This window comes from Canis lupus, chromosome 34 (genome assembly GCF_011100685.1).
Source record: "Canis lupus familiaris isolate Mischka breed German Shepherd chromosome 34, alternate assembly UU_Cfam_GSD_1.0, whole genome shotgun sequence".
Lineage (NCBI taxonomy): Eukaryota > Metazoa > Chordata > Mammalia > Carnivora > Canidae > Canis > Canis lupus.
Genome location: NC_049255.1, coordinates 37,394,110 through 37,407,750, shown reverse-complemented (window position 1 = coordinate 37,407,750; position 13,641 = coordinate 37,394,110). Strand labels below are relative to the sequence as shown.

Below are 13,641 nucleotides of genomic sequence, written 5' to 3'. Positions count from 1 at the left end.
TTCTACCTTTAATTTCAGCATATTTGATAACAATTTGCCTTATCGTGAAGCTTATTTCAAAGACATCTAAAGATGATCATTTTCATTTTCATTCTTTTCCTGGCCTTCAACCTTATAGAAGTAGAGATTATTGCAGTTGTTAGAAAACCACACATTTATTTTTTACTTTCTTTCAGTGTTTGTGGAAAAAGCCTTTAATATTATTAAAGTCTAAAGGTCTGCTTTCTCTTGCCATGTAGAATCTGAGTGTCCTCATGGAGGTTATCCCTTAACTCCTTTCTCAATGGCCCACCGATTCATCCCACAAAACGTCTGCCTGAGGATGGAGGCGTATATCTGACCCATCACATCAGAGAGGAACACAACAGGAAGGAGCACTGTATGCACACAATGTGTGGCTTGTTTGCTTCTATTTTATTTGTGTAAGATTTTCTGTGACTTCAGGAGGTTCAAGTATTTTGAGACTTGAAAAAGCATTGATTTCATTTTGAAGATAAAGTTAATCAAGAAGGTCTAGAATTTTAGTGATTTGATATACTAACAAATAAAACTACACAATTGTTACTCATTTTATTTTTTACTGATTTGGACTTCATAAAGAGCTATGCCATTCACAGATTTTTTTTTTCTGAAAAGTTGTCTATTTAGGTATTTCTGGGTCCTGTAGGATCAGATTGGTAGAGAAGGGGAGATTCTGTGTACTAAGCTGCTATGTTCAAACGACTGTTTTTTTAAATTATATTTCAAGATTTTTTTTTACAACCACCTTGACATTTGTGAGGGTCAGACTCAGGAAAAGTTACTAAATCAGTGTTAAATGTTTTGTCTCTTTTATTACCAATTAATTAGGTCATCTTTATAAAACATCCAACTAGCATTGACTGAGGTCATCCACAAATAGTGTCTCCTTTTTTTCCCCAAAAATAATTGAGTGAAGACTTTTATAATATATCCTCTCTCTCTCTCTCTCTCTCTAAATATATATATATAGAATATATTCATATATACATATGAATCCTCTTAAGCACAATAATATAATTTGACTATTTTCTAAAAGATAATTTGAGAGGAAAGACCCTTATGTTTGATTATGTATATATAGTTGTTATAGGAAAAAGGAAAATAGCTTATACATCTAAAGACCTCTTATAATTAATAAGAGATTAGCATGTCAATCGAAATAGGCAAGGAATAAAAAACAGGAACTTATACAGAGCTAAAACTAGCCAAAATTCATTTTAAAAAGACCTAACTAATGCAAATTAAAGTGTAAAGTCAGTAATTTTTGTCTGGCAATTAGTATTAGATTCAATAAATATTTATTAGCCAAATAAATGAAGCAACATTTTTCACCCATCACATTGGAAAAGACTTTTAAATGATATGAATTCTTAAAATTAACAGGATATCCAAGCAAAAGATAATAGTGTCAGGTAACTACCAATTCAAACTATGATATTAAAACATCTAGACTCTAGATTTTATTTTATCTTACAGCTTTCGGATAAAATTAAGAAGAGAAATACATTTTAGAACAGAATACAGTCATTCTCAGGCAAATTTCACTTTAAAAAATAATTGACAATAATGCAAATGTAAATGGCAAGCCAATCTCAATCTATAAAAGAAAAATTATTTTAAACTATATCATTTAGGGCAGCCCCAGTGGCCCAGCAGTTTGGCGCTGCCTTTAGCCCAGGGTGTGATCCTGGAGACCCGGGATCAAGTCCCACGTCAGGTTCCCTGCATGGAGCCTGCTTCTTCCTCTGCCTGTGCCTCTGCCTCTCTCTCTGTGTGTCTGTCATGAATAAATAAAATCTTAAAAAAAATAAAAATAAACTATATCATTTAAACAGGATTTAGACTACAAGAAATTTTATATTAAGGTATATATAAATAGGTATTAATTCCAAAAATTACTTTGCCCAGTGAGAACATTTTCTCCAGTATATAGTCAGATGGAGATAGAAAAGAGCAAAAAAGTAGATATTCTGAATTAGGTAACTAACAAAAAGTGGGGTTTCATCTTCCCCATCAGCCTTATTTCCAAGGAATAGTAGAAAACTCTGAGGGGGAAAAGTACCAATCTATCCTTGTCATATAATTGACACTTCTTAATGTTTGAGATTCTCCTAAAAAATTAATTATTTTCTTCATCTACAGTTTATCTATGGTGCCCAGAAACCATTGACTTCCTGGAATTTTTATTAAGAATTCCATATTCTTGCCATGTTTTTCAGATACTGTGGCCTCTGCCAATAAATTCTAATAAATTTTCACTTCTATTCTTTCAATAACATCTTAGAGAATATGATTCAGACTCAAATTAATCACCGATCATGTTAATGGTTCCTAGGAGTTTACTTCCGATACCCCTTATTATATTAAATCAAACTTGATAGTGTGCTAGATCATTGCTCAGCTGGGTTTTCATAAAAGCACTAGTATTTAATATGATTTATACCTGGTTTTCTGTTAATACTTTGCTTATTGTATGCTTTATTTTTAAAACAGACATTTTTAGCAAATGGCACCTCCTTAAAATATATCACACTATCATACTTTTAAAATATTTTACAGGAAGCATTTTACTGTAAAATGTGTTACTTATTTTATACGATAGTCACATAATAGTGAACAAGAACAATTTATTTAACTTACAATCAAAATATTAATATTTAACTTAGAGTTAGTGAAAAGTATGTATACATATTATATGCCAATATTGTTAGGAGATTTAAAGTATTAATTTTTTTTTCAAGCTTTGCAGCAAAGGGGCAGCTCTGGGAAAACCATTCGAAGCATCTGCTGAAGATATAGCAAGTGTGGCAAGTTTCATTGAGACAAAGCTTGTTACATGCTATCTACGCATGAGGAAACCCGACCTTGCCCTGAATCATGCACACAGGTAAAATGAAGTATTAATAACTGCAAGTAAATACTGTTCATGCAAACAGAGGGCACTACATGAGCTTGTATGATCAAATTCCATTTAATTTCAAAGGCAAAACAAAAAACATTACTACCTGGCTAATGTTAAGCTAGACAATCATAGAGAGCACAAAGGGCATCTCAAAACCTAATGGAGGAAATAGACACATGAACAACTACTCATAATGCAGGGTTAAAAAATAAAGCAGATAACTTGAGTGGCGAATTACTACCGCAAGAGAGGAGAGAGTGAATAAGGTAAGGGATGAAATAAGGATTTCCAAAAATGCATAAGATATGGAGAATGGCAGAAGGAAATTCAGACTGTAAATTCTAAGCAAAGACTTGACAGTTCCTGGCTTATCTGGTGATAGGATAGCTGATTCAGAGGATCCTGTGCAAGGGTAGGTGTGAGAGCTGTCCAAAGGTGCAAAAACACTTTTTATCATGTCATTAAAGAGTTCTTTTTCGTATTTCTATCCATCTTCAAAAGTCTGTATCATTACATGATCTTGTCCCCAAGGTTTCCCAGGCCTCCTTTTCTTCTATAAACATATACCTCTCATATACCCTGTTTCCTAAAGGCCTTGTTCTTACCATGGGTAATATGCAATTTAATCTACAGCAAAGATAGAGTGATTACATTATGCCTTCCAGGTAACTTTTTCCTTAGTATTATGGTGTCTCCTCCCCTCCCCACTTAACTTTGAACATTTACCTAGAATTTTTGTCTTATCCATTCTCTGATCTCAGACATTCTGTACTTATTTTGGATACAAATAACAAAAATAACATGAAAACATAATGCCTGCCTTGTTAATGACCACTAGGAAACATAGCTATCAGTTATACTAAGACCCATTTTGTAACTAGGAGATCTGCCAACATGGTAAACATCATTTAGAACTCCACATCCACAAGTATATAAAAGATCTACCCAAGATTCCTCACATTCCTCAGGAGACATCGAATTTGTGGGTTTAACCTTGCCATGAAGGACCTGCAGACAACAAAAATAATTTTAAAATTCACAAGATAACCTGCTTGAAAGAAATTTTCCTGCTTACGTAAACTATAGAACCTAAAGGCAGAGTCTCTTTGACATCAAAAAGAAATTCAATCCTATACTTTCTGGAAACATTTTATGAGGCCATTGTTTCCAAACCCAATATCAGGACATACAGTCTATCAAATAATTTTATTCCATTTCCACTTGAGAGGCCCAATATTGGAAATGTAACATATATTTCAGGATGTCAAAATATTGGAGTTTCTGGGCTATTTGGATGACCCATGATCACAAGGGTAAAAATATTTGAAATTGGAACTGACCCAGAAAATCTATAGGCATATGTAAACAATAATAAACTGAGAAGCACTGAAAGTAATTATTTATCACCTTCTCCATGATTTTCACCACACATAAAAAGAGTCAGCAACATGGCCTACATTTTAAGGAAAATATCTCCTGGATATCTGAGTGGTTTGATGGATTTTCAAATCATTTTTTTTTTAATTTTTTATTTATTTATTTATGATAGTCACAGAGAGAGAGAGAGAGGCAGAGGCACAGGCAGAGGGAGAAGCAGGCTCCATGCACTGGGAGCGCGATGTGGGATTCGATCCTGGGTCTCCAGAATCGCGCCCTGGGCCAAAGGCAGGCGCCAAACCGCTGCGCCACCCAGGGATCCCTCAAATCATTTTTAATAATAAAAGAACTTCAAATGGCATAGTCATGTCAAAATTCAATGTTATAAAAATAAGTAATGAGCATAAGTAAAAAATTCCACTTTAATCTAAATATAAGAAACAATAAAATGCTACAGGGCCTAAGAATGCAAAAATAAACTTCAATAGGTTTGCAGTAAGATTTAGCAACTTTTGTTTTAAAACTAAGAGTGCTCTTTCAATACTTGAAAATTGTTGAGAGAAGGATATGTAATGATGGATAGTAAAATAATCTTACCTATTACACTTGGAAAACTTTTAACTTTTTTTTCTATCGTAAAATAACTTTTGCTTCTGTTTCTAAGTTGAACATTAAGTAAGAAATACAAATCAATAGAGGTTAAACAGTCAATTCATACAATTAATAATGTACCAAGTGAAATAAATCATTTTTTGGGGCTTGTCATACTGCAGAACTGCAGAAGTCAGTGTATATAATTCTACTATTAAAGTGTTTTTAAAGATCTCAGATTTTAAAACAGAGTCTGATATATAATCAATAACTATATTTCTCAAAATAAATTAATCAGAATTCTCAATCTATAAATAGCTTACAACCATTAGTTATACAATGAATGCAGAATTTTGCTTTTGTATTATTACCACTTTGTGATGGTTGCTACTAATCATGAATCAAAATTAAAATATTCCTTTTTTGCATTTATTTGCATTTGCTAAGCATTCTTTCTTTAATTTTATGTAAATGTGAGGTCTGCTGCATATCTTTAGGAGATTTGTTAGCACAAAAATTAGCTTAAAAATCATCATGTAGTTTTGCTTCTGATAAAAATAAGTACACATTGTTTTGTCATGTCGAAGACTACAAAAACCATAACTTTATGGTCTTAAGTTCAACCAAGATACATTTTGAAATCAATCATCTGTGTATTGTTATTTAAAATATGATAATAAGTGATATAAAGGCTCTAGAAACAACTATTAACAATTGTTTTTCCTAATAACATGTCCAAAGTGGCAGATATGTGTATCATGTTTTGTGGGGTTTTTTGTTTTTGTTTTTACTTCAACCAAAAGCTATGCCTAGTTTCGTCAGTTGACCACATCAACTCTGCTTACCTCATCAGACTGGTGCCATTGTTTATCAGGAAGTGTTTTGAATATTCCTAAGATTGATTTCTAATTACTACAGTCTTATCAAGAATAAAAATTCTGCTATAACTTTTTCAATCATATAATTATATTTTGATGTATATAATTGTAAAGATTTTAATGATGCATATCACTGTTTTACATGTTTCTCACCTGTAGATTCTTATTTGTTTTTGTTCCAGAATTTTGATACCACAGGTAGAGGGCAAGATGAAATCTAAAATATCAAATATATGGAGAGATCCTATTTACACAATTGTTTTATAATGATGGCATCTACATTCATTCAACAAATATTTATTGAATGCCTACCAAAACCCCCTATGCTATGCAGTGGGGAAGCAGTTGTAAACAGGAAAGGTATTTATATACATTAGAATTGTCAAATTGTAAAAACAAATAAATATTAATAAATACACGAGAAAAAAGGATGTGATAAATGCTATGAAAGAAATAAACATGATTTCATGTTCCAGAGGCAGTATAGTATATTGAATCAGAGCAGAGTCTGGAATCTGACTGTCTAGGCTTAAATTCTGACTCCCCCACTCATTAGTCTGATTTTAATTCTCTATAAAATTGGGTTATAATTATAGTATCTACTTCACAAATATTATTTCACGAAGTTTTGTGGAAATTAAATATAAACCCATGAATTTTTCATTCCATCTATGATAGAGTTACTGGTATTGGACCTGCCTTTCTGCTGTAAAGAACTAAAACTGGAAAAATATATGAGGCAACTCTTTTCAGGCATTGGGCACAGCACAACTGTGATCCTTGAGAGAAGGGAAATACATGTAGTGAGCCCCACGATTTTCAAGTTTTTTGCTGGGGTGGTTTTCTTGCCCTAATTCAGGGAGGTCGATATCATGTTAAACTGCAATCTCACTGAGCTGAGGAAGCAGAGATTAGAATACTAGGCTGAAAAAGAAGCTGTAATTTATAGGATAAGTGACCAAAGGAGAGGTAGCTATGTGAGGGCATGGGAGCAGAAGTTTGCATGAGGATTTATTCAGGTTCTTGGCCAATGTAAGCAGAGATTTCTTGGGGCAGGACTAATTGCTGAATGGAAATAAGAGAGGACCTGCAGTGATGGGATATGTTGGAGTGTCAGTGTGAAAAGACCTCCCTGAGTATCTCAGGCATTCAGTTGAGACTCTAGAAAGGCCATGCTTTACGAGTAAGAACCATGACCTCTAGAAAGGGCCACACTTCAGGATTATAACAAGAACAAGAATATATACCACAAAATTGCTTGATAGGGAAAACAAAATAAGTTTGTAGAGACAAACAATAAGTTTGTCTAATAACAAATAAGTTTGTATAGATGATGTCATAATCCTAATTCCTTATAAAGGTTCAACCAAAATGTCTGGCATAAAATTAAAAATTAATACACATGCAGAAAAGTAGGTAAATAAAACTCAAGTCATAGAAATAAACAAGCCATAGAAACAGACCCCAAGGTGACCCATATGTTGGAATTGGTAGAAATTTTCAAGAAGCTATGAAAAATAGGTCCAAGGACCTTGAGATAAAAATTGTAATAACAATTAAAGAGATGAGAATCTCAACAGAAAAATAGAAACTAAGAACCAAAAGGAGATTTTAGCATAGATTAATCTCTGAAATTTTTAAATGTACTGATTGACCTTGACATTAGTTTAGAGACTGGTAAAGATTGAAGATAAATTTATAGAAATTATCCATTATGAAGAATGGAGAGAAGAAAGATTTTTAAAAATTAACCAATTTTTAAAAATTCAGTGACCTGTCTTTAGGGACAATAGCAGGAAATCTAGCATACATGTAATTGAAGTGTCAAAGGGAAAGGAAAGAGAGACTAAGATATTAAAATAATTACTGAAAAATTTTCAAATTTGATTAAAAAAACAGGTATATCCCATTAGCCCCAACCAGGATAAAAACAAAAAGAACTAAAAAAAAAAAAAAAAAAAAAAAAAACAAAAAGAACTACATCTAGGAACTTCATAATCATATTCTTAAAAATCCAAGATGGAGAGAAATATTAAAGGTAGCCAAAGGGAAACAATACATTACATATAAGGCAACAATGATGTAAGTAACAAGTGACTTTTAATCAGAAATAATGGAGGCCAGGGTGCCTGGGTAGCTCAGTTGGTTAAATGTCTATCTTTAGCTCGGGCCATGATCACAGAGTCCTGGGATTCAGCACTGAGTTGGGCTACCTGCTCAGCAGGGAGCCTGCTTCTCTTTTTCCCTCTGCCCCTCCCCTGTCTTGTGCACACATGCTCTCTCTCTCTCTCTCAAATTAATAAATAAAATCTTTAAAAAAAAAAGAAAGAATGGAGGCCAAAATACAATAGAATAACTTTAAACAGATGAAAGATAAATTATAAATAATAAGATTACATACTCTGATATGAAATATTTGACTACAATACCACAAAGGCCCGTGAGAGGGAGCACAAATGGAATTTTACTACGTGATTTTTATGTGAGATAGTACAATATTAACTCTAAAACATCTATGTTAAATAAAGGATGCATGTTATAATCCCTAGAGTAAACATTAAAAGATAGAAAAAATACAACTAGAAAGTCAATAGTGAACTTAAAATTATATACTAAAGATTTGTGTAACTAAGAACAAGTCAGAAAGGTGAAAAAAAGGAACAAGTAATGGATGGGACAGTGGAAAATAAAGCAAGATGTTAGAGTGGAACCAAACTAGATTAATGATTACTTAAATGTACATTGACTACACATTCCAATTAAAGGGCAGATATTGCCAATTTGGATTAAATCACAAGATTCAACTATATGCTACCTATAAAAACCTATAGAAAAGGGAGTAAAAGGGAGAAAAATGCACTATACATTAAACATAAAAACTTGTTTTTCTGTCAGGCTCAGATACGTTAATATTAGACAAAGCAGAACATAAGAAAAGGAGTATTACCAAAGATAAAAATTAAGACTCAAAAAATTTTTGAAAATGTGAAATCTGACAGAGTTTGTTCCCTAACCACAGTGGAATATGGTTAATGGAATTATATCAGAAATCATTAATAGTAAGATATCTAGAAAATCTCTCCAAATACTTGAGAATTAAACAATACATATTTAAATTACTCATGGGCACTACATAACCTCTTCTTCATAAGGGAGACAGACAAGAGCACTATATTATAATAAAGGAGATAATCCAACAGGAAGATACAACAATTGTAAATATTTATTTATGCATCCAATGTAGAAGCACCCAAATATATAAAACAGTTAATAGTAAACATAAAGGAACTGATTGATGATAATAGTACAATAGCAAGGAACTTTAACACCCCACTTATATCAATGGACAGATCATCTAAACAGAAAATAAACAAGGAAACAGTGGCTTTGAATGACACACTGGACCAGATGGACATAACAGATATATTCAGAACATTCCATCTGAAAACAGAAGAATATACATTCTTTTCAAGTGTACATGGAGTATTCTCCAGAACAGATCATATATTAGGTCACTAATAAGGTTTCAACAATTACAAGAAGATTTAAATCATACCATGCACCTTTTCTGACTGCAACACTATGAAACTAGATATCAACTACAAGAAAAAAATTTGAAAGACCACAAATACATGGAGGTTAAATAATATGCTACTAAACAATGAATGGGTCGACCAGAAAATAAAAGAAGAAGAAAAAAAGAAACACTTGAAAACAAATGAAAATGAAAACTCAACAGTCCAAAACTTTGAGATGCAGCAAAAGTGGTCCTAAGGGGGAAGTATATAGCAGTATAGGCCTACCTTAAGAAGCAAGAAAATTCTCAAATAAACAACCTAACCTTACACTAAAGGACAACAAAAGAAGACTTTATTATTTCTAGTTCCATACCATTGTGGTCAGAAAAGATATCTGACATGATTTTCAGTCTTTTTAAATTTGTTAAGACTTACTTTGTGGCTCTATTTATGGCCTTGGAGAATGTTCCATGTGGGCTTGGAAAGGATGTGCATTCTGGTACTGTTGGATGGAATCTTCTCTATATATACATATACATTTTTATTTAATTACTACTGCTTTGCCTTTTTAGCTGGGGTTATAGATAAAGGGCCTCTGTATATAGTTGTTAGGTCCATTGGTCTGTAGTATTATTGAAGTTTGCTTTTCCTTATTGATTTTCCATCTGGATGATTTACCCATTTATTGAGAGAAGGGTACTGAAGTCACCTGCCATTATTGTATTTCTGTCTATTCTTTCCTTCAGTTTGATTAGTATTTGCTTTAAACATATACTAGAAATAATAAAGGAGGAATATCAGAAAGTTTACAAATACATGCAAATTAAACAACATACTCCTGAAAATTCAATGGGCCAAAGAAAAAAATCAAAAAGCATCTTGAGACAAATAAAATTGAAAACACAACAAACCAAAACTTATGGGATCCAGCAAAAGCAGTTCTAAGAGGGAAGATTATAGAGATAGATACCTATATTTAAAAAAAAAGGAATATGTTAAATAACCTAACTCTATACCTCAAGGAACTTGAAAAAGAAAAACAAACTAAACCTAAAGTTAGTTGAAAAAAAAAGGAAAGAATAAAGATTAGAGCAAAAATAAATGAAATGTATACTAGAAAAGAACAAGAAAAAAATCAACAAAATTAGGATTTGATGTTTTGAAAAGATAAATAATATTGGCAAACTTTAGACAGATTAACCAAGAAAAGAAGAGAGGACTCAAATAAAATTATAAATGAAAGAGAAGACATTACAGCTTATACCACAGAAATACAAAGGATTATAAGAGAATACCATGAACAATTTGTACACCAAAAATTCGATAACCCAGAAGAGCTGCTGGACAAATTCATAGAAACATACAACCTACCAAGACAGAATCATGAAGAAATATATAAGATCTGAATAGACCAATAAGTTTGGAAGTTGGAAGCAGTAGTCAAAAGTCTCCTATCAAAGAAAAGGCCAGGACCAGATGGCTTCACTGGTGGATTATGCCAAACATTAGAAGAATTAATTCCAGTGTTTCTCGAATTCTTCCAAAAAATAGAAGAAAATACAATATTTCCAAACTAATTTTACAAGGCCAGCCTTACCCTGATACCAAAGCTAAATAAGAACACTACAAGAAATGAAATTATATTCTAATATCCTTGATGAACATAGACACAAAAACCCTCAGCAGAATACTAGCAAGCTGAATTCTGCAGCATATTAAAAAAATCATGTACCATGATCCAGTGGGGAGATGAGTGATTCAACATATGCAAGTGAAAAATCTTAATATATCATCTTAACAAAATAAGGTAAAAGTCTTGTGATCAGGGGATCCTGACAAGAATGACAAAATTCAAAAGCCTGATGACAAAAAAAATAAATAAATAATCTCTCAACAAATTAGGTAAAGAACAAATGTGAACTCAAAATAATCAAGGCCATATATAACAAGCCTACAGCCAACATCATAGTCAATGGTGAAAAGCTGGAAGCCTTTCCTCTAAGATTAGGAACAAGACAAGGATGCTCACTCTCACCACTCACATTCAACATGGTACTGGAAGTCCTACCCAGAGCAGTTACGCAAGAAATATAAAGGCATTCACATGGGAAAAGAAGTTAAATTGTCTTTATTTGCAGATAATGTGATCTTATATAGAGAAACCCTAAAGACTCCATGAAGAAACTGTTAGAACTAATAAATAAATTAGGTAACATTAGAGGAAACAAAATCAACATACAAAAATCATTTGCATCTTTATATGCTAACAATGAATTATCTGTAAAAGACATTAAGAAAACAATTCTATTTATAATAGTCTCCAATATAATAAAATACTACTTAGAAATAAATTTAACCAAGAAGATAAATGACCTGTACGCTAAAAGCTGTAGGATATTAATGAAAGATAAAAGACACAAGTGAAAACACATCCTGTATTCATGAATTAGAAGAATTAATATTGTTAAAATATTCTTACTACTGAAAGTAACCTATAGGTTTAATGCAATCACTGAGAAAATTCCAGTGGCATTTTTCACAGAAGTAGGAAAGGCAATCCAAAAATTCATATTTAACCTCAGAAAACCCTAAGTAGCCAGAGAAATTTTGAGAAAGAACAAAGCTGGGGCATTGTGCTTTTGGTTTCAAACTGCATTACGAAGCTAACAAAGAAATCAAACCAGAATGGTATTGGCGTATAAACAGACACATAGATCAATAGAAGAAAACAGACAGACAGCCCAGAAATGAACCCACATGTCTATGAAAAATGAGGCTCTGACAAGGATGCCAAGAGTAGACAATGGAGAAAGGATAGTTCAGTAAATAATGCTGAAAAAACTGGATCTCCACATGTGAAAGAATGAAATTAGACCCTTGTACCATATACGAAAATCAACTCAAAATGGATTAAAGACTTAAACGTAATATCTGAAAGCATAAAAGTCCTAGAAGAAAATGTAGGGAAAATGCTACTTGACATTGGTCTTGTCATTGATTTCTCTTTTTTTTTTTTTGTGGGGGGGGGGGGGAGGTATTGACACCAAAAGCACCAGCAACAAAAGCAAAAATAAACAGGTGGAACTATGTCAACTTAAAAAGCTCTGCCTAGCAAAGAAAACAATGAACAAAAAGAAAAGGCAACCTACAGAATGGGAGAAAGCATTTTCAAATGACACATTTGATAAGGGATGAATATCCAAAATATATAAGGGACTTTGTAATTCAAGAGCAAAAACAGACAAACAAAAAACCAAATTAAAATATTGGCAAAAGAGCCAGGTAGTTGTTTTTCCAAAGAAAAGATACCAATGGCCAAGAGATACATGAACAAGCCTCAACATTACTAATCATCAGGGACATATATATCAAAATGAAACTTCATTTTGAAGTATGAAGTATGAAACTTCATTTTGAGATATGAAGGTATCACTTCATACCTCTTAGGATGGCTATTATCAAAAAGACAAGAGATAACAAGGGTTGCCAAAACAAAAGGGGACCCTTGTGCACTGTTGATGGGAAGGTAAATTGGTATAGCCATTTTAGAAAATGGTATAGAGAGTTCTCAAAAATTAAAAATAGAACTACCATATGACCCAACAACCCCACTACTGAATATATATCCAAAGAAATGAAGTCAGTATCTTGAAAGGATATCTGCATTTCTGTGTTCATTGCATCATTTTTCATGATAGTCAATATATGGAAACAATCCCAATGTCTATTGATGAATGGGTAAAGAAAGTGTGATATGTGTACACACACACACACTCACACACACAATGGAATATAATTCAGCCAATAAATGTAGGAAACCCTGCTATTTGTGACAACATGAAGGAACCTGGAGAAATAAGTCACACCCAGAAAGATAAATAGTATATGATCTCACACATATGTGAAATCTGAAGAAGTCTAAGACCATACAACCAGAGTAGAATGATGACTGCCAGGGCCTGGGAGGTAGAGGAAATGAAGAGATGTTGATCAAAGGGTACAAACTTTCAGTTACAAGGTGAATAAGCTCTGGGAATCTAACATAGAGCATGCTAACTATAATCAAGAACACTTTATTGTATACTTGGATTTCCCTATGAAAGTAAATCATAAGTGTTCTCACTCGCCCCCCCAAAAAAGTAACCACGTGAGGTAATATTGCATTAGTTAACTTGGTTGTGGTAACTTCTCAATGTGCATATGTAACAAACCATCACATTTTACATCTTAAATATATACAATTTTTGTTAAGTATTCCTTTTTTAAAAAAAATTTATTTATTTATTTATGATAGTCACAGAGAGAGAGAGAGGCAGAGACACAGGCAGAGGGAGAAGCAGGCTCCATGCACCGG

The 13,641-nt window shown here is 32.8% G+C and overlaps 1 protein-coding gene across 9 annotated transcripts in view; it reads left to right on the top strand.

Moving 5' to 3' along the window:
• The window catches only part of SPATA16 (spermatogenesis associated 16), a 236,212-nt gene that overhangs the window by 72,919 nt on the left and 149,652 nt on the right, over nt 1-13,641 (top strand). For all 9 annotated transcript variants that reach the window (XM_038583921.1, XM_038583920.1, XM_038583919.1 and 6 more), the window contains exon 3: nt 2,763-2,908. In XM_038583921.1, the coding sequence (XP_038439849.1) occupies nt 2,763-2,908 (146 nt within the window). The remainder of the gene's footprint in view (nt 1-2,762; nt 2,909-13,641) is intronic.